We start from the raw sequence: 22,677 nt of genomic DNA, 5'->3' as shown, positions 1-22,677 counted from the left end.
CGCACAGAGACTGTCTCCCAGCACAGCATTTTCAATGTCAGCCGCCGGCCAATCAGAGGCCAGCAGCTGACATCTGCATATGGCAATGACGTCATACTCGCTGCGCCGACACGCAGATATCAGCTGCTGGCCTCTGATTGTCCGGCGGCTGACATTGAAAATGCTGTGCTGGGAGACAGTCTCTGTGCGGCAATGCAGCGCGGCTGTCGGCGGCTCCTCCTGGACCAGGTTGGGATCGTCAAGGGGTCTGTGCCTGCGGGCCGCATAAAGCAGCCTCAGGGGCCGCATGCGGCCTGCGGGCCGCGTGTTTGAGACCCCTGATATAGAGGAACCCAAGGTATGGGAAAGGAATCCTCCAAATGGTGAAGTATTGTAAGTAGTAACACCCAGAAAAGAGAGGGATAGAAAACATATTTGCCCGGCGTCTTCAGGCGCCCACGGGTTCACCCCTTCAGAAATCTTGCACAACTTTGGTGACTCAAGTAATCAGCTGCAAAAGCAGTTAGAGGACAGGTGACCCACAAAATATAGGGGGTTACATTAGGGTAGACCTCATGCTATGTCCTCACTGGACTAAGTGAAGTGAAAGAAGATGGGGAACATCCACGCCAGAGGAAAAAACATAAAAATTAAAAAAGGCAGCAGACTTGAGAAGGTAGGGTATCTCCTAAGAACAATAGGCTAAAACTGAGCGCCTAGTGTTTGAAGACAGGGTATAGCACACCGGGCAGAGTTAACACTTATTTTTCTACCTGGGGCCAGCTTCCTAGTGGCAAGACCACTGTGTTACCCAAAGTTATAAACAAGAAATATATAATAATCTAACAGAATACTTAAATGTATAATGTATATTACATAAGGGGAACAGGACATTATAAATGACAGTACAGATACCGTCAATCATAACGATCTATGCGCCACATAGACATCACTCATCCTCTTGTGATAAAAATTGATGCAGACAATCAGTTCAGGGAACCCTACCAGCTACTTGTTTTCTATCGATATCCATCAACCTCTAGCTCCTGTAAAGTTACAGCTCTCCATGCAGAAAAAGGGTTATGGTGACAAATATAGGTGTGGTCCGAAGGCAAAGCATTTTTCAATTAACTCACTATCTATTTAGTCCCATAATCTAAGCTATTTTCTCATATATTTGTTTTGAAAATTCCCTAACTACACTAACGTTTTTTTTTGTTTTTTTTTTCCTATTTCCTGTCTGACGACAATTTGTTTCAAAATCCCAGTGGGTGCTGTTATGAGAAAAATGCTTTGACTTCAGACCACTCCTTTAAGTATCTTTTGTTAAAATTTTGAATTATCCCATTCCTCCTCCGAAATGGAAACAATGAGTGAAAACACAAGCATTTACTAAAACAGACATTTATGCAGAGCTGAAAGTTCCTTTATTACTTTATCCAAGATCTTGAATTCCTACCTCAAATATTTGGGCAAACTGTGTCTCTTTGCTGGAAAATATAGCATGGATACAATGGATGGAGTACTTGGCTTGGCGAGGGGGTCCCTTTTTAGCTTTCTGTTGTAAAACTGGAAGCAAAGCCCTAAAAAAAGAACCACAAAATCAATACAATGTAGGCATTTCTAGCATTAGAATAAAATAGTACAAGAAACAGAAAAAAAAAAAAAAAACAACGTAGAATAAAAATGTCAAATTATGAATAAAAAAGAAGAATTATAGACTGTTGTTCCTAGCACAAAATATAACACAAAAACATAACTTACGATCTAATGTGCGGGAAGTCGTCCTCAATTTTGTTCCCTGTGTTTTTGAATATCTGCAGAGCGGCCTCCGCTACCTTTTCATCATCCATCTTAAGACAAGCTAAGAGGGATTCAAAGGTTTCAGCTGAATGAAAGGAGATGGGATGTGTAAAAGACAGCACCTAGAGGGGGGGAAAAAACACAACTACATCTGTGAGAATAGGAGCGACACATCATGTGGAACATACGCCAGGATGCACTGATAATTATTTCACCAAAGAACAATTAAATCACTCAAGGATTATGAGTTTTTCCACAACAATCAGAAGTTACACTGTAATAAATTAAAGTACAATCTTGCATCTAATGCAATGCGACGAGAGGAAAAAAAAACACAAAAGATTGCCATATTATAATAAAATTTGTAAGTCATTTAAAAGCCATTTACCTTAAGTAATTCTAGGCCTGCCCTGATTGCTTGATCTGTCGACACACCTTCATCTTCATCGTCCGCTGTGCCGTCTATGGACTTGTTCACCAGCTTAATGAGGGAACTTGTAAAGAAAACATTCAAACAAATGAGTGTATATTAGTAACAGCGAAGGGCATATACAGCTGTGGTAATGCACTCTGGTGTCAATACGGTACCAAAAGTGAGATTGCTAAGACTGCTCTATGTGGATACATGCATGTCTATATCCAATCAACAAAGTATACAATCATGCTGGATATCTATTATTCTAATTAAACCCCAAGACGCTACTTTAATGTAAAATAAGCTTAATTTGGTGGGGTCAAAAAGAAAACAAAACATAAAATAAAAATTGTATCGATCTTTAACCACTTCATCCCCAGCCCGTTTTCACCTTCATGACCAAGCCAAATTTTACAATTGTGACCAGCATCACTTTATGTGGTAATAACTCTGGAACACTTCAATTTATCCCAGTGATTCTGAGAATTTTTTTTTCGTGACACATTGTACTTTATGTTAGTGGTAAATTTAGGTCGATATTTTTTGCATTTATTTGTGAAAATATTGGAATTTTGATGACAACTGTGCAAATTTTCAAACTTCTAATTTTTATGCCCTTAAACCAGAGTTATGTCACACAAAATAGTTAATAACATTTAAAACACATGTCTACTTTACATCTGCATCATTTTTGAAACATAATTTATTTTTGATAGGATGTTAGAACGGTTAAAAGTCGATCAGTTTTCCAACAAAATAATTTTTTTTTTTTTTTTTTTTTTTTTTTTTAGGTACTACATCCCATTTGAGGAGACTTAGAGGTGTCTATGGTAGAAAATACACAAAACCACATTCAATTAGTTTATTAACCCTTCAGGTGTTTAACAGTAATTAAAGCAATGTGGAAGGAAAAAGTGAAAATTTTACTTTATCCTACAAAAATGTTGCTTTAGCCTCACATTTTTTGTTTTTACAATGGTAACAGGAAAAAATGGGCCCCAAACATTGTTGTGTACTCAGAAATTGCACAGGTATCCCATATCTGGTGGAAAACTACTATTTGTGTGGACAGCAGGGCCCTGAAGGAAAGGCGACCCCATTTGACTTTTGGAGTACAAAATCGGCTGGAATTGATAGCGATCCCAAAGTCGCGTTTGCAGAGCCCCTGATGTGCCTAAACAGTGAAACACCTCCACAAGTGACACCATTTTGGAAACTAAACCCCTCAGGGAATTTATTTTGAGATTTGGGAAGCATCTTACTCTCCCGTCTTTTGAAGTGCACTGCGTGCGCATCAACTCCCCATCCCACCTCCAACTGGCTGTCATCTACCGCCCCCCAGGATCAACCACCACTTTCTTTGACCACTTCACCACCTGGCTACTTCATTTCCTCTCCGTAGACATCCCCATTATCCTCATGGGCGACTTTAACATCCCCATTGACACTTCCCTCTCAGCTGCCTCTAAGCTTCTATCCCTCACTTCCTCCTTTGGTCTTACCCAGTGGTCTTCCACACCCACCCACAAAGACGGCCACACACTGGACCTCATCTTCACCCGCCTCTGTTCCCTATCTAACCTCTCTAACTCACCTCTCCCTCTTTCTGACCACAACCTACTCACATTCTCTTCTCTCTCCTCCCCGGGGCAACAATCCCCACTCCACAAACCTGCATACCCTCCTAGAAATCTCAAACACCTTGACCTACACTCTCTCTCTGAATCCCTCCTCCCTCTTACAGACATTAGTTCCTTACATGATGCAGATGCTGCTGCCACTTTATACAACACCACAACAGCTGCAGCTCTCGATTCGGTTGCCCCCCTCACGCATACCAAGGCTCGCACAATCAACAGACAACCCTGGCACACCAGCCTAACTAAAGAACTGCGACGGGCCACCAGGGTTGCTGAACGTAGATGGAAAAGGTCCTACTCCCATGAGCACTTCATCGCATTCACACAGTCCCTCACTACCTTCAAGTCCACACTCACTGCAGCAAAACAAACATACTTTGCATCTCTCATATCCTCCCTGTCTCACAACCCTAAACAACTATTCAACACCTTCAATTCTCTCCTCCTTCCCCCAGTGCCTCCTCCCTCTCCTCTTATTTCAGCCAAAGACTTTGCCTCATTCTTCAAGCAGAAGATTGACACCATCAGACAAAGCTTTTGCCTAAAGTCCCCACCGCCCCTCCCCACACCTACTCAACCCTCCTCCTCCAAAACTACATTCTCCACCATTTCTGAAGATCAACTTTCCTCCTTACTCTCCAAATCACACCTCACCACCTGTAAACTTGACCCAATCCCATCCCACCTCATCCCAAACCTTACCACTATCTTCATCCCAGCCCTAGCCCACCTCTTCAACCTGTCATTAACAACTGGTGTTTTCCTCTCATGCTTCAAACATGCCTCAATTACACCCATCCTCAAAAAGCCCTCCCTTGACCCATCCTCTTTGTCTAGCTATCGCCCCATATCACTTCTCCCCTATGCCTCAAAACTACTGGAACAACATGTCCATTCTGAGCTGTCCTCCCACCTCTCCTCCTGCTCCCTCTTTGACCGCCTACAATCTGGTTTCCGACCGCACCATTCTACTGAAACAGCACTGACTAAAGTCACAAACGACCTACTAACCGCCAAATCTAAGCGACACTACTCTGTCCTCCTCCTCCTAGACCTGTCATCTGCCTTTGACACAGTGGACCATTCCCTCTTACTACAGACTCTCTCATCTCTCGGCATCACAGACTTGGCCCTATCCTGGATCTCCTCATACCTAACAGACCGGACATTCAGTGTCTCCCACTCGCACACAACCTCTTCATCTCGCCCCCTATCGGTCGGTGTCCCCCAAGGTTCAGTTCTAGGACCCCTGCTCTTCTCCATCTACACCTTAGGCCTGGGACAGCTCATAGAGTCTCATGGCTTTCAGTATCACCTCTACGCCATCACCTCTATGCCGATGACACACAGATCTACCTCTCTGGACCCGATATCACCTCCTTATTAACCAAAATCCCACAATGTCTGTCTGCTATTTCATCCTTCTTCTCTGCCAGATTTCTAAAACTTAACATGGACAAAACAGAATTCATCATCTTTCCGCCATCTCATTCAACCCTCCCAACTGACCTATCTATCAACGTCAATGGCTGCCCACTCTCCCCAGTCCCTCAAGCTCGCTGCCTTGGGGTAACCCTGGACTCTGAACTCTCCTTCAAACCACATATCCAAGCCCTTTCCTGCTGACTCAAACTCAAAAATATCTCCCGGATCCGCACATTCCTAAACCATGAATCTGCAAAAACACTAGTGCACGCCCTCATCATCTCCCGCCTTGACTACTGCAACCTCCTGCTCTGTGGCCTCCCCTCTAACACTCTCGCACCCCTCCAATCTATCATAAACTCTGCTGCTCGACTTATCCACCTGTCCCCCCGCTATTCCCCGGCCTCTCCTCTCTGTCAATCTCTTCACTGGCTCCCCATTGCTCAGAGACTCCAGTTCAAAACCCTAACCATGACATACAAAGCCATCCACAACCTGTCTCCTCCATATATCTCCGACCTAGTCTCCCGTTACATACCTGCACGCAACCTCCGATCCTCACAAGATCTGCTTCTCTACTCCCCTCTTATCTCCTCCTCCCACAACCGTATACAAGATTTCTCCCGTGCTTCCGCCCTACTCTGGAACTCTCTACCCCAACATATCAGACTCTCGCCTACCGTGGAAACCTTCAAAAGGAACCTGAATACCCACCTCTTCCGACAAGCCTACAACCTGCAGTAACCACCGCTCCACCATACCGCTGCACGACCAGCTCTACCCTCACCTACTGTATCCTCACCCATCCCTCGTAGATTGTGAGCCCTCGCGGGCAGGGTCCTCGCTCCTCCTGTACCAGTCGCTGTCACATTGTGTTCAAGATTATTGTAATTGTTCTTGTATTATACCCCTTTTTCACATGTAAAGCGCCATGGAATAAATGGCGCTATAATAATAGATAATATATAATATATATCTTGTACCCAAAGGTGCTTCACAGAATTTTCTAACATTGAACTGTGAAAATAATTATATATATATATATTATATATATATATTATATATACAGTACAGACCAAAAGTTTGGACACACCTTATCATTTTAAGATTTTTCTATATTTTCATGACTTTGAAAATTGTACATTCACACTGAAGGCATCAAAACTATGAATTAACACATGTGGAATTATATACTTAACAAAAAAGTGTGAAACAACTGAAAATATGTCTTATATTCTAGGTTCTTCAAAGTAGCCACCTTTTGCTTTAAATGACTGCTTTGCACACTCTTAGCATTCTCTTGATGAGCTTCAAGAGGTGGTCACCGGAAATGGCTTTCACTTCACAGGTGTGCCCTGTCAGGTTTAATAAGTGGGATTTCTTGCCTTATAAATGGGGCTGGGACCATCAGTTGTGTTGTGCAGAAGTCAGGTGGATACACAGCTGATAGTCCTACTGAATAGACTGTTAGAATTTGTATTATGGCAAGAAAAAAGCAGCTAAGTAAAGAAAAACGAGTGGCCATCATTGCTTTAAGTAATGAAGGTCAGTCAGTCCGAAAAATTGGGCAAACTTTGAAAGTGCCCCCGAGTACAGTTGCAAAAACCATCAAGCGCTACAAAGAAACTGGCTCACATGAGGACCATCCCAGGAAAGGAAGACCAAGAGTCACCTCTGCTTCTGAGGATAAGTTTATCCGAGTCACCAGCCTCAGAAATCGCAGGTTAACAGCAGCTCAGATTAGAGACCAGGTCAATGCCACACAGAGTTCTAGCAGCAGACACAGCTCTACAACAACTGTTAAGAGGAGACTTTGTGCAGCAGGCCTTCATGGTAAAAGACGGATTTTGGTAAGACCTTACCTGTAAAATCCTTTTCAGCGAAGGAAGGAAGGGAGACACAGTCATTACTAGTGGGTAGGCGGAGCCCACATAGGATAGAACACCTCAGATTAAAAAAGAGTGTTGTCCGGCCCCTCCAGCTTGGGCTCCTCCTACTCCAGCTCTCCAGTCCGTACACAAGCTAAGGAAGAGCAAGTATCACCAGCGGAGCAACATAACCCCTTCTGAAGAACTTCAGAGAAAAAACAAGAGACAGGTTATGTATATAACAGAAAAACCACACAGTCCCAGGTACTACTCACTGGACCTGACCACTGCGATGAGCTGGCAATGCTGGAACAGAGCCTTAGCGCGCCGACCTCAGCCCAGATAATCGCTATCAGAGAAGGGTCACGCTGCATCTGAAAACACAACAACACACTTCTGCCATGGGAGGGAGCTGAGTCTCCCTTCCTTCCTTCGCTGAAAAGGATTTTACAGGTAAGGTCTTACCAAAATCCGTCTTTCAGCAGCAGATGGAAGGAAGGGAGACACAGTCATTACTAGTGGGACGTCCCAAAGCAGTCCAAAAATTAAGGGTGGGAAAAAACCAACAGAGGCAGAATCCCAACAACCTAGAAAAATGCGCAACTAGCGCTAAATACAAGTTAACGATAACTTAAACTACAGCCGCCTGCAGGACCCTACGTCCTAAGGCTGCATCAGCGGAAGCACTGACGTCCACCTTATAAAACTTTGTAAAAGTGTGGACGGAGCGCCAGGTAGCCGCCCAGCAGAGTTGAGCTGCCGAGGCCCCTTGGTGAAAAGCCCACGATGAACCCACAGCTCTCGTGGAGTGAGCTCGAATCTTAATTGGACAAGATTCGCCCTCGAGTCGGTAAGCCTCTAAAATGGCCGACCGAATCCATCGAGCTATAGTGTCCTTGGAAGCTCGTTGACCACGCCGACGACCTGCTGGAATCACAAACAGAGTCCGATTTCCGAAAACCTTGAGTAATAGACAAATAGAACTTCAAAGCCCGCACTAAATCCAATGAGTGCAAGGCCCGTTCCTTCGCATTCCTCGGTTCCGGACAGAGCGAGGGCAACACAATATCCTGGTTAACATGAAATTGTGACACCACCTTAGGTAGAAAGTCGCCCCGTGTGCGAAGCACCACGCGATCCGGGAGAAACTCCAGAAAAGGAGGCGAGCAAGAAAGAGCCGCCAGTTCAGAAACCCTTCTCAAAGAGGTGACTGCCACTAAAAAGGCAACCTTCCAAGAAAGCAAAGAAAGGCTAACGGAGTCCATAGGCTCAAAAGGCCCATGTTGAAGAGCCTCCAAGACCAGATTGAGCCGCCAAGGGGACACAAGCGCCTTCCGCGGCGGAAACTGACGGGTTACCCCGCGAAAAAAGGAACGAACGTCCCTACGCGAGGGGATAGCCTTCCGAAACAGCAAGGACAAAGCAGAAACCTGACCCCTCAGAGTGCTAACTGCCAAACCCTTGTCCAGGCCATACTGCAAAAAGGCCAACAAATTGGGAATGGAAAAAATCCTCGGGTTCCTTGAAGAACCCGAACACCATGAAAAGAAGGCCTCCCAAGTCTTGTGATAGATCCTAGTAGTGGCAGGACCCCTGGCAGCTCGCAGAGTGGCAATGACTTTGGCTGAAAAACCTTGACGAGTCAAGATTTCGGTCTCAAGAGCCACGCCGTCAAACGCAGAGACTTCAGGTCCGGATGACGAACGGGCCCTTGGGTTAACAGGTCCGGGCGAAGAGGGAGAGGAAGTGGAGGCGCAGCCAGAAGCGACACCAGCGTCGAGAACCACGTCCTCCTTGGCCAGTCTGGGGCTACTAACATAGCCGGGACTCTTTCCAGTCTGATCCGACGCAACACCAGAGGAAGTAAGGATATCGGCGGGAACACATAGATTAGCTCGAATTGGTCCCACGGAGCCACCAGAGCATCCACCGCCACAGCTTTCGGGTCCTTGTACCTGGACATGAACGTCGGTAACTTGGTGTTGAACCTTGATGCCATCAAATCCACTTGAGGAGTTCCCCAACGGGAGCACAGCTGTGCAAAAATTTCTGGGTGAAGACTCCATTCTCCGGGATCCACCTTCTCGCGACTGAGGAAGTCCGCCGTGAAATTCTGAACTCCCGGAATGTGAATCGCAGAGATGGCTGGCACCTTGGCCTCGGCCCATACCAGGATCCGAGACACTTCCATCATGAGCCTGGAGCTCCTCGTTCCACCTTGATGGTTGATATACGCGACCGCCGTCGCGTTGTCTGTCTGCACTCGGACTGGCAGACCGTTTAAAGGGACCGTCCAGTGTTGGAGGCAAAGGAAAATCGCCCTCAATTCCAGGATGTTGATCGGCAGGACAGACTCTTCCGACGACCATACTCCCTGAATCCAGAGATCGTTCCAGACACCCCCCCAGCCTGACAGGCTGGCATCGGTGGTTATGACCGACCACCTCGGAAGGAGGAAGGACTTCCCCAGGGATAACGCTTCCGGACGTAACCACCATTCTAGAGACTCTCGCACCCTGTGGGAGATGATGACACTGCGATCCAGCGAAGCCTGTGATCGATCCCAACGGTTCAGAATGAGCATTTGGAGAGTCCTGGAATGAAATTGGGCAAACGGAAGTGCCTCCATTGACGCCACCATCAAACCCAAAAAGCGCATACACCTTCGAAGGGACATTGCTGTCGAAGACTTCATAACCTGTACATGTCGAAGAAGACTTGCTTGCTTGTCTGGAGGCAGGGACACCACTGCTCGTACCGTGTCGAAATGCATCCCCAAAAACAGGATTGACTGCGACGGTTCCAAAGACGACTTCTTCCAATTGACCAGCCACCCGAAGTCCTCCAGGAGCTGAAGGGATAGATTGCGAGCCGTCACAGCCTCCTCCTTTGAGGACGCCACAATCAAAAGGTCGTCCAGGTAGGGAAGAACCGTAACCCCCTGTCTTCGAAGGATCGCCATGAGAGGTGCCAGAATTTTTGTAAAAACTCTGGGCGCCGAGGCCAACCCGAATGGTAGGGCCACAAACTGGAAATGGTCCTGACCTATGGCAAAACGAAGGAAGCGTTGGTGGGCCCTTCCGACGGGAACATGCAAATAAGCGTCGCGAATGTCGATTGACACCAAAAAGTCGTTCTGCGACAGGGCCGCCACAACCGAGCGAAGCGACTCCATGCGGAATTTCCGGGTGCGGACATGCCGATTCAATCTTTTGAGATCCAGAATGGGGCGAAATTTGTCCTCCTTTTTGGGGAACACAAAGAGGTTTGAATAAAACCCTCTTCCCCGGTCCTCCGGCGGAACCGGTACCACCACACCCTTCTGCAGAAGGGAATCGACCTCCTGCCGTAGAGCGGCAACTAGCTCGGGCTCTGACGGAATGCGAGATCGGCAAAACCTGTCCGGGGGTCGAGAAAGAAACTCTATGAAGTAGCCTGCTGACACAACCCGCGTCACCCAGGCGTCCGAAATGCGGGACGCCCAAGTCGATTCGAATTGGAGCAGGCGACCCCCCACTCGAGAGCCCTCGAGAGAAAACCTGGCGTCAGTCCGCCTTAGCGGGCTTTTTGTCAGCTTCCCGCTTGTCTTGACGGAAGCTCTGTTTCCAGGGAGTGCGGGATTTCTGAGAAGCCTTTTTTCCTGAAAAAGAGGGACGACCCGATCCCCAAGAGGGCTGACCGGACCGTCCCCTGGACCGAAAGGGCCGCCGACTACTACCGGCACTAGGCCTGCCCGACGCAGAAGCCACTTTTCTTCGCTGTGGTAAGGCCGCTTCTTTTGCCTTTGCCTTGACAATCAGCTCCGTGAGGTCAGATCCAAATAACTGACCACCCTTGTAAGCTAAAGATAGCAAACCTTGCTTGGAAACCGCGTCCCCGGTCCACTGTCTGAGCCACAGTGCTCTTCTGACTGTGACCGCCGAGGATTGCGCCCTGGACAGCAGTGACGCGGTATCCAAACCTGCATCACTGCCATATCGGGCCGCATCCTCCAACAATTTGAAAAGCCCATCTACCTCGGATAGCGGGAATCCATCCTGCCACGCCGTCCGTAGACGGTCCAACCAGCTTAGGGAAGCTTTACAAGCACACATGGATCCTAGCACCGCTCTGAATCCATGACCCGCGGCCTCGTAGATGGATTTCGCCGCCATCTCCGTTTTTCTGTCCAGCGGATCCTGCAAACTCGCCTTCCCTTTAACAGGCAGTAATGAGGATTTGCTAAGCTGGGATAAAGGGACATCCACTTCAGGAGAAGGAATCCAATTATCAATCAACTCCGTGGAACACGGATACAGTGCCTCAAAAAACCGTGTCCCCTGAAAACGTTTATCTGGACACAGGCGTTCCTTCTCCACTGCCCCATTAAGCTCATCCAGAGATGGTAATGCCAAGCGCGACCTATGCGACTCCTGAAACATCCGGGCCGACTTACCAGGACGTCTAGTTACCTCCTCCGGAAACTGTAACGCCTCCCTCATGGCTCCAATAAAAGCCTCTGCACGGCCCAAAAAAGAGGCAGAGTGCCCCTGCCGATCCTCCTTATCCGAATCGGACATCTCCCCATCTGAGCTTGAAGGGGAACCCTCCATAACAGAGATCTCCGAGTCGCTGCGCGGGGAGGGAAGTACCGGCCTGTGGCGCTTCCTGCCATGAGAGGATCTAGCTGACACCCAATAACCTAGAAGGTCAGACAGGCCATCAATAGAACGAGTGAGGGCCTCCATTTTGACCACTGCCCCATCACTGAAACCCCCGACGGCTGCGCTTTACGCCGTCGAGGACTCCTGCGTGTCAGACACGCGAGACTGATCCTGTAGCGGACCTGGGAGACGGTCCGCACCTCCTGGACCCTGATCTGACATGCCCTCACACAGTATATGGCAGGTTAAACCTGTCAGTAAGTAGGACAGTGTGGTTTCTTAAAAGAAAGCTGAAGGGTTAAAGCTCTTAAAGAGAGAGCTACCCCAGCTGACCCCCAATTAAGGGATAACCGCCTAATAAGGGGTTAATGTCGCAGACTCCCCACAACCTCTGTGAAATGAAAAGGATGTGCGAGCCCCAGACAAAAAAAGGAACCTCTATATGAGGTAATAGCTGCAGGACAGCACAGTCTGCCACCTTATTGTGCCTCAGAAAGGTGCCCTGCGCTGAGGGGGTGAGGGGTTAAGCTTCTGCCCTGACAGGCAGAAGCGACTCACCCAGCTGGCCGCGGTGCAGTGTTCCTTCGGTCTGTCGGGAGGAGAGGAGAGTGAGGAGCCCGATGGAAGCCGTTCAGTAATGGCCGCCGTGCTGTGAGGAGAGAGAAACCGGAAGAGGAGGGGCAGGAGAAAGCGCGCGCTCAGAGCGCTTCCTGCCCGCGAAAGACCGGGAAGGCGCGAAGCCACGCCCCCCGCCGGCTTCAAAAAAAGCGCGCGCGACTCCTCCGCTCTCCGCTCCTGCCCCGCTTCCATGTCCTGCAGGCATCCACCTGCGGACAAAAAAACACAAGTCACCAGCTGAATACATGTAACAGCGGCTGCCGCAGCAGCCGCTGAAGCACTCAAAACACATTAACATGCTGAGTACTCACCCAGCTGAGCGCCACAGGGACCCCCAGGGATTTGTGGCGCTGTGCCCAAGCTTCCCCCCAGGGCGGAGAACGCAGTGACCCCAGATGCGCGGTTTGCGTCCCCGCCAGGGAAGCATCCCTCATCCCCCGGGGCCGGCAGGGTTCTGCAGGGACCTCTCTCAAAGGGTAATGCAGATCCGCCAAGGGAGGGGTGGGGGTCCAGCAGCGCTGAGACCCCTGAGACCTCAAGACCACGGGGGTCCAAGTCTCTGTCCGATAAAAATAAAAAAAATTTCTGAGGAGCTGCTTCCAGCAGCGACCATCCTCTGTGACCTCAAATTTTAGACTGGAGAGCTGGAGTAGGAGGAGCCCAAGCTGGAGGGGCCGGACAACACTCTTTTTTAATCTGAGGTGTTCTATCCTATGTGGGCTCCGCCTACCCACTAGTAATGACTGTGTCTCCCTTCCTTCCATCTGCTGCTGAAATAGCTGCTAGGAAACCACTGCTAAGGACAGGCAACAAGCAGAAGAGACTTGTTTGGGCTAAAGAACACAAGGAATGGACATTAGACCAGTGGAAATCTGTGCTTTGATATGATGAGTCCAAATTTGAGATCTTGGGTTCCAACCACCAGGTCTTTGAGCGCAACAGAAAAGGTGAACGGATGGACTCTACATGCCTGGTTCCCACCGTGAAGCATGGAGGAGGAGGTGTGATGGTGTGGGGGTGCTTTGCTGGTGACACTGTTGGGGATTTATTCAAAATTGAAGGCATACTGAACCAGCATGGCTACCACAGCATCTTGCAGCGGCATGCTATTCCATCCGGTTTGCGTTTAGTTGGACCATCATTTATTTTTCAACAGGACAATGACCCCAAACACACCTCAAGGCTGTGTAAGGGCTATTTGACCAAGAAGGAGAGTGATGGGGTGCTACGCCAGATGACCTGGCCTCCACAGTCACCAGACCTGAACCCAATCGAGATGGTTTGGGGTGAGCTGGACGGCAGAGTGAATGCAAAAGGGCCAACAAGTGCTAAGCATCTCTGGGAACTCCTTCAAGATTGTTGGAAGACCATTTCCGTTGACTACCTCTTGAAGCTCATCAAGAGAATGCCAAGAGTGTGCAAAGCAGTCATCAAAGTAAAAGGTGGCTACTTTGAAGAACCTAGAATATAAGACATATTTTCAGTTGTTTCACACTTCTTTGTTAAGTATATAATTCCACATGTGTTAATTCATAGTTTTGATGCCTTCAGTGTGAATGTACAATCTTTAAATGAGAAGGTGTGTCCAAACTTTTGGTCTGCACTAATATATATATATATATATATATATATATATATATATATATATATATATATATATATATATATATATATATATATATATATATATATATATATATATATATATATATATATATATAAATTATTTTAAATTTTATATATATATTTTTTTACTTTGTCACTCTATGGGACTTTAATTTTTAGAACTTATCGCTGGTATAATGCATTGCAATGCACCAGCACTACAGTGCATTATACCTGTCAGGGTTACAATGACAGAAGCCTCTTAGACAATGCTCTGAGCATGGTCTAACAAGGCCACTTGTTCGGCAAAAAAAAAAAAAATTAGGTCACCTGGAAGAAAGGGAAAGCATGATATTGCAAAATTAGAAAAACTGCCTGTCATGCAGGAGTTACATTTCTTTATGACAAAGTGGATACAATTCCTGTACCTGAGCAGCGCCTGTGCACAGATCCTTTCTTTATACAGAAGACATAACACACAGCTTCTTACCTTATTGACTCTGTGTCAATGTGCACAGGTGCTATCCGTTCAAGCAGAAACTTCATCATTTCCAGAAAAGGATTTGTTGGCTGCTTGGGATTGCCAAGTTTCTTAGTAATATCACGCTTTTATTTTTAAAGAAAATGGAGAAAAGAATTAGCCTTTTATATTACACATTTCTTTATCAAATTATAAGGAGTGTGACTTGCATTCTGGTTGCAACAGATATTCATCAAATGGGCAGAAAGCGCATATTACATATGCTTCAAAAATCTGGACTAGAGCATTAAATTGGCTTGGCAGCAACCAAACACTTTGCAGCGGCTTTTTATTTATTTTTTTCTTCTTGTATTATGAAATAGTGAGTAGCTTAAAGATTAGCTGAGTCATTTCTATTAAAGATAAGTGGCACTCAACATTAGTAAAAATACATCCATAAAAAACAGGCAGCAATAAAAACCAGGTATCGTCCCATATCGTTGCTCCCGTTCACCTTTAAACTCCTCAAACAGCATGTCCATGCTGAAGATTCCACCCAGCTCTCATCTAACTCACTCTTTTCCAACCTACAATCCAGCTTCCATTGCCATACTCCACCGAAACTGCCATAACTAAAATTACTAACGAGTTACTGCCAAAGCTAACAGACCATTCTCTATACTCCTCCTTCTAGACCTGTCCTCTGCCTTCAACACTGTCAACCACGCCTTCCTACTACAGATCCTCTCTGGCCTTGGGTCAAAGTTCTTGCCTTCTCCTGGACCTCCTCATACCTTTCTAATCACATTTAGTATCTCCCACTCCCATGCTACCTCCTCATCCCGCCCTCTCTGATTCCATCCCTCTGTCCTGGGACCCCCTACTCTTCTCAATCAATACTTTTGGCCTGGAGCAACTGAAAGACCCATGGTTTCCAGTAACATCTAGACACTGATGACACTCAGATCTACCCATTTAGCCCAGATGTCACCTCTGTGCTGTCCAGAATCCCAGAGTGTCTATCAGCCATATCCTCCTCCTCCCCTCGCTTACTAAAACTCAAGATGGACAAAACTAAACTCATCATCTTTCCTCCATCTCAATTAAACCCCCTACCCAATCTATCACAATAAATTACATTACTCTTTTCCCCTGTATCGGAAGTCCGCTACATCGGAGTAACCCCCGACTCTGCCCTGACCTACAGACCACACATCCAAGCTCTTGCCACCTTCAACTAAAATATATTTGAACTCCGCTGTCAAAACTAATCCACCTTTTGCCTCGCTACTCAGTCACCCCTCTGCAAATCCCTTCATTGACTCCCAATTCCCCAACTTATCCAGTTCAACCTATTACTATTGACCTACAAAGCTGTCCATAATCTGTCTCTGCTGTATATCTCTGAACTAATCTCTCAATATCTTCCAATTTGTAATCTCAGATCCCCCGAAGACCTCCTACCCTCCGCCACACTTATACTTTCCTCACCCAATCAACTCAAAAACTTTTCCCGAGTATCTCCTATCCTCTGGAATTCTGTGCCCCAACACATCCGATTCCACCACACTCGGAACTTTGAGAAGGAACTTGAAAACTCATCTCTTCAAGAAAGCTTACAGCCTGCAATAACCCACCTCACCACCATCGGAGATGCTGCAACCCCTCATCCTGCTGTCTCCTTGACTATAAACATGTAGACTGTAAGCCCACAAGGGCAGGGCCCTTTCCCCTCTGTACCAGTCTGTCACTGTTAAAATCTTGAATGTAATTTATTTTTGTTTGTAACCTCTTCTCATGTACAGCACCATAGAATCAATGGTCCTCTAAAAATAATACAATTTAGAAGGCAAGCATCTGGTAAGAAAGTATTTTAGGTGCAGATCCTCACCACACAAACTTCCGCTTGCTTGCATGAACAGGTTGGGCTCACAATCTTCTCTAGTTGCCCCCTAATCTTTTCATCTTCTTCTAAAACTTGGGTAAATTTCTTTAAAAAGTCTTGCCCTTTACCAGGATCGGGTAAATTTCCTATGATGAAAGAAAGAACAAATGAAACAATGTAAATCAATTGATTTGCCACAATGTATGGCAGATCTTTCATGCACATGTAAATGCCGAAAAACACATTAGATGAAAGTCGCCTGAAACTGCAGACTGACTATCGAGGCTTTGTATGAAAGAAAAGCAGCAAGAAAAAGATGTTAAACGACCACATTCCACACATGGACTTACGTGTAATGACCATCACTTTGGAAAAAATTGCTTTACTTCCAGACTCCGACTGAAAAATAAAATTGTAAAATATTTAAGATAAATTCTAAAAATCTATGAAGTCAACACCGGGGGGGGGGTGTCACAGTAAAAAGCCAAGAAAATACATTGGTTTTCAATAGTACTGAAATATGGACTATTGCTTCATGTCGATGTAAAGAAAAGCCACACTACCTTCCAGTGCAGCAACTACCTGCAAACAGTGGGTCTGGTTTACTATGCTACATGACTGCATGAATTCTCCCTTCATTAGCTCGGAAGGAAAAAAAAAATCTTACATGCTCCATCACATTTATGTGATTTTAGACCCATTTTTCATCATGCTCAAGGGGCGAGGGCTATCAGAAAGGGGGCCGTAATAGAAAGTGCTGACGGTAACTCATCATTTATATACATCGGTTATGTGATCAGTGTATGGTGAGGAACCCCAGACAACTCTGCTATGCAACCAGTATTTCCCATTGTAACTGGGGCTAATAAACAAGCCCGATACAAGGGAAATAAAAATATTTCAATAATTAAATGCTCCTATCCCCTCCCCGTGTCTTTTATGACCGTATCAGGGCCAGAATGTGTTAAATAAGTGAAAAATAAAATGAATAAATAAGAATAGTAGGTAAAAAAAAAAATGAAAATGCCACAGTCAACCTAGATTTCTTTTACTAGACCCGCTCACACACAAAGAAAAAATAAATAATAATAATGAAAAATATTTATTTTTATTATTATTATTAATTACAGAATGGGAAACACATTTGGAAATGTATTTTAGCTGTCCTTTGTACTATATATAAAAAAAAAACAAAAAAAACATTGAAGCCTAAAACATTGATATCCAGCTATGATCGGTGCTATAACGCCACAGATCATAGGTTGGTGCCGGGAACAGCGGCATCAGCAACCTCAGCGTTCAGTGGTGCAATAGGACGATGACGTCCGATCGACCAATCGGTGATCTAGAGGGCAGTTTAACCTCTAAATGTGGTCGTTCTGCTGCTGATATGCTGGGACTTGTGGCGCCACATGCTATTTTAGACTGTGCCACCACTTCTGCTGCAGCATTGAACTCAACATCTGAAGAACAGAAGATTGAAGACGTTCCTGTCCGCTTTTCTTATCTAATCCATCCCAATCCTTCTCTCCCCACTTTACGCCTCTCCCTAACCCCTTGTCCAACCCTCCTTCTGCCACCGAGCGCTGATCAGCACTTGATTGCTTAATTTTTGGCATTTTTTTTTCCTCTTGCACCATCTCTGTGCTGTGTCCTGCAGCCGCTGAGATCTGATCAGTGATACACATCACTGATTGGCATCCGGTTGTGTTTTTTTTCCCCCCTTTTAAAAAAGTGTAAAAAAAAAAAAAAAAAAGCATCAAATAAAAATAATGATTAGTTGATAGGGCTATATTAGGGACATTAAAAATATACTGTAGTAATCAGTTTATACTACAGTATTTTTAACTAAAATATAACCACAAATAAATAAAATATATAATTGAGATTAGTTGATAGAGCTAGAATAGGGACAGTAATGAACAGTAAAAATATACTGTAGAAATTAGCTTCTACTACAGTATTTACTGAAATCAAAATTAGTGTCAGATAGTTGTGGGCGCTCATTTGTTTTTTTTGTTGTTGTTTTTTTACTGACGTCCGTTTAGCAACTAATGGAAAATTATTGTAGTACTTATAATGCAGTTTTTTCTACTACATAGAATTATAGTTAGAAAATTTAGTTGCGGGCGCTGAGTAATTGTCTTTACGGTCATCTGTTTAGTACGTTTTTTATTTTAACAAATTTTTATAGTCTCCTTTTTATTTAATTTTTATATTTTACTTTCTAGATTCTTTTCTTCTATACCTCTTTATCCGGCTTTCTTGTATTCTAATAAAAAAAAAAAAAAGTTTACACCAAAACACACACCCCTGACTAAAACCACCCATGTGAAAAATAAAATGTACCAATCTTCCTAAAGACTGTATTCAGCCAAGAAGGCACACGCCTTCCTTGACTCCGAAACAGATAGTGAGGGAGAGGATGACACCTTCCTCTATTTTTCCTCCGCCAGCGATAATGAACTCCCCACACGCAGGACAGCAAATGAGCTAGTGCCCACCGTTAGTGCCCCCCTATTGATCTCACCTCCCAAGGATTATGAGCCTCAGATTCCTGATTTTGTGGCCCAATTTGGAATCCAATTTGACACTGTCTGCCTCACAGAAATCAACTTTTTCAAACTTTTTTCTAGCAGCTGGCTCTATACCGATACACTGGGGAGGCAGCTGTCTGTTTACATGAAGCATTTACATCTCTCAATACAGAAAAGTATCACTCATGATACAGAGACAGACAGACTTACTTTGGGCTGTTTCATCAAGTCCAACAAATCCTTCACATGATGTCGGAGCATATTCTGACATTTCCACATCTCATTCAATGCTCTTTCACAGGAGGAAGAAGAAAAGCAAAGTTAAAAGTAATCAAAAACAGACTGGTGGGTGTCTGACACCCGGCATCTCCACTGGTAAGCTGTGATTACAACTGATGGTTGACGTATGAGTAGATGCATTCAGAGTGTAGCAGCCACTGCCAGGTACTGAAGAGCAGCTCCGAGTAAGAGGAATCAGAACTGCTCAGCAGCAACAGATGACAGAAGTATAGATATGTACGAAATCTCTTACAAAACCTCCAGTGGGGGAAAAAGAGAGGATTAGTAGGTAACTATTACATATATAAAGAAGGGAATAGGCTGTAGTAGCACGAAGGGTCAATTTAAAGGGAACCTGTTATGGTGAAAATGGCATCTGATCAGTGGGCAGGATATTATAGAGCAGGAGGATCTAATACGATTGATATACATTTTTGTAGAAAAAGTGTCATTAAAACTTACATTTTATTAATTGAACTCCCTGGTGATTGTAATCAGGAGTCCAGCGGGCGGTCCTATTCAGTGACCGACAGTCTTCCCTGTATGACTGTGCATGCAGAAATAGCTGGGCAACCACTGGTCCACAAGCTTTAAAGGGGTATTCTCAAGTTTGGAAGTTATTCCCGATCCATGGTATAAGGGGAAAACTTCCTGATCGCTTGGGATCCGACGAATGGGACTCCCAAAAATCCTGACAAGTGTGAATAGAGATGTGGTCTAACATGTGCGCCATCGCTCTATTCATTCTTGAAGGGACTGCTGGAGATAGCAGAGCTTTGCGCTCAGGTGGTCTTTGGCATTCCCATAAGAATGAATACATAAACGACCCCCACTCCAGTCACACAGGGCTCTTCAGAGCTCCAGTTCTTGGGAACGATGGAGACTCCAGTGGTCAAACCCAGAGCAATTGGTAAGTTATCAAAGCACGGTGGCTCAGTGGTTAGCAGCACTGTTGCTTTGCAGCACTTGGGTCCTGAGTTAAATCCCACCAAGGACAACATCTGCAAGGAGTTTGTATGTTCCCTGTGTTTGCGTGGGTTCCCTCCCATACGCCAAAGTCATACTGATAGGGAATTTAGATTGTAAGCCCCAATGGGGACAGTGATGATAATATCTGTAAATTGTATGTAGATCTAAATGTGGGGAACAGAGCGCACAATAGGGTGATACCCTATGGAGGGAGAGTAAGAGTGCTGGTTACACTCACCAGATGGAGATGTGACAGGCACAACTCCTATGAAGGCATGAAGAAAAACAGTTGCTTCTGCCCCCTGGCTGGAAGATAAATGATCCAGGAGATATTGGATCCAGTTGGACGAACATGTAAGTGAGCTGCGCTGCTCAAATATATCAATTCTTCAGAGATGTTAATAAAAAGCCTTTTCTTCATCATCAACGCGTTTCAACGCCGTACCGGCATCTTTTTCAAGTAATAAAAAAAAAACACATTTGTTTTTTTTTTTTACTTGAAAAAAGACGCCAGTACGGCGTTGAAACGCGTTGTTAATAAAAAAAAACTTTTCTTCATCATTAACTCTGAAAAATTGATTTACTTCAGCAGCGCAGCTCACTTACGTGTTCATCCAACTAGATCCAATATCTGATAAACAATGAACAACAACATAATCCTTTTAAAAAAATTGTTCATTTAATTAATTTATATTAAAAATACATACATGTATAAATCAAAAAAACATGATTACAGAAAAAAACTGACTCTGGGATATATAATAAGTACCCAATCATTCATTTGCTATGAGGCATAGATCAATAGAAAGGACAATATTAATGACAAATCCAAACTATGTGTTAAAGTGCATAGTACAATAAATACATATAGCAACAACTCAAAGTTATAAATAAATTAAATCACAGTGGATATAGATAAATTAGAGTGCTAAATACATAGGAAGGAATAAAAACCATATAAATACCACATAGCTAGGCCCCACCACCTCCAACGCCGTTTCGCCGGATGGCTTTCTTAAGGAGTATATAATAGAAAAGAGCAGGGGTGATAGATAGATATATATATATCTATAGATAGATACTGTAGATAGATAGATAGATAGATACTGTAGATAGATAGATAGATAGATACTGTAGATAGATAGATAGATACTGTAGATAGATAGATAGATAGATACTGTAGATAGATAGATAGATAGATACTGTAGATAGATAGACAGATACTGTAGATAGATAGATAGATACTGTAGATAGATAGATAGATACTGTAGATAGATAGATAGATACTGTAGATAGATAGATAGATACTGTAGATAGATAGATAGATACTGTAGATAGATAGATAGATACTGTAGATAGATAGATAGATAGATACTGTAGATAGATAGATACTGTAGATAGATAGATACTGTAGATAGATAGATAGATACTGTAGATAGATAGATAGATACTGTAGATAGATAGATAGATACTGTAGATAGATAGATACTGTAGATAGATAGATACTGTAGATAGATAGATAGATACTGTAGATAGATAGATACTGTAGATAGATAGATAGATACTGTAGATAGATAGATACTGTAGATAGATAGATACTGTAGATAGATAGATACTGTAGATAGATAGATACTGTAGATAGATAGATAGATACTGTAGATAGATAGATAGATAGATACTGTAGATAGATAGATAGATACTGTAGATAGATAGATAGATACTGTAGATAGATAGATAGATAGATACTGTAGATAGATAGATAGATACTGTAGATAGATAGATACTGTAGATAGATAGATACGGTAGATAGATAGATACTGTAGATAGATAGATAGATACTGTAGATAGATAGATACTGTAGATAGATAGATACTGTAGATAGATAGATAGATACTGTAGATAGATAGATACTGTAGATAGATAGATACTGTAGATAGATAGATAGATACTGTAGATAGATAGATAGATACTGTAGATAGATACTGTAGATAGATAGACACTGTAGATAGATAGGTAGACACTGTAGATAGGTAGATAGACACTGTAGATAGATAGGTAGATAGACACTGTAGATAGATAGGTAGATAGACACTGTAGATAGACACTGTAGATAGATAGGTAGATAGACACTGTAGATAGATAGGTAGATAGACACTGTAGATAGACACTGTAGATAGATAGGTAGATAGACACTGTAGATAGACACTGTAGACAGACACTGTAGATAGACAGATACTGTAGATAGACAGATACTGTAGATAGATAGATAGACGGTGCGCTTCACCACTGGAACCTTTGAGCTGTTGCTATATGTATTTATTGTACTATGCACTTTAACACAGTTTGGATTTGCCATTAATACTGTCCTTTCTATTGATCTATTCCCCACAGCACGATTGGGTACTTATTATATATCCCTGAGTCGGCTTTTTTCTGTAATCATGTTTTTTTATTTATACATGTATATATTGTTAATATAAATTAATTAAATTAACAATTTTTTAAAACTGATTATGTGGTTGTTCATTGTTTATCTGAGTGGGTCTTGTAT

General features: G+C 44.1%; 1 protein-coding gene across 1 annotated transcript in view; it reads right to left on the bottom strand.

Annotated features, from left to right (window-relative positions):
* The window catches only part of PDS5B (PDS5 cohesin associated factor B), a 132,209-nt gene that overhangs the window by 42,710 nt on the left and 66,822 nt on the right, over positions 1–22,677 (bottom strand). The window contains exons 14-20 of the mRNA XM_073662516.1: positions 19,089–19,170; positions 16,692–16,740; positions 16,348–16,487; positions 14,487–14,602; positions 2,171–2,276; positions 1,744–1,904; positions 1,439–1,562 (exon numbers count right to left, since the gene is read on the bottom strand). Of these exons, the coding sequence (XP_073518617.1) occupies positions 1,439–1,562; positions 1,744–1,904; positions 2,171–2,276; positions 14,487–14,602; positions 16,348–16,487; positions 16,692–16,740; positions 19,089–19,170 (778 nt within the window). The remainder of the gene's footprint in view (positions 1–1,438; positions 1,563–1,743; positions 1,905–2,170; positions 2,277–14,486; positions 14,603–16,347; positions 16,488–16,691; positions 16,741–19,088; positions 19,171–22,677) is intronic.

The sequence above is a fragment of the Phyllobates terribilis genome, unplaced genomic scaffold, assembly GCF_046119375.1.
Source record: "Phyllobates terribilis strain yellow unplaced genomic scaffold, ASM4611937v1 Scaffold_2__4_contigs__length_985480577, whole genome shotgun sequence".
In the NCBI taxonomy this organism is placed as follows: domain Eukaryota; kingdom Metazoa; phylum Chordata; class Amphibia; order Anura; family Dendrobatidae; genus Phyllobates; species Phyllobates terribilis.
The sequence above is the reverse complement of the archived record's forward strand: the minus strand, read 5'-3'. Positions and strand labels throughout refer to the sequence as shown.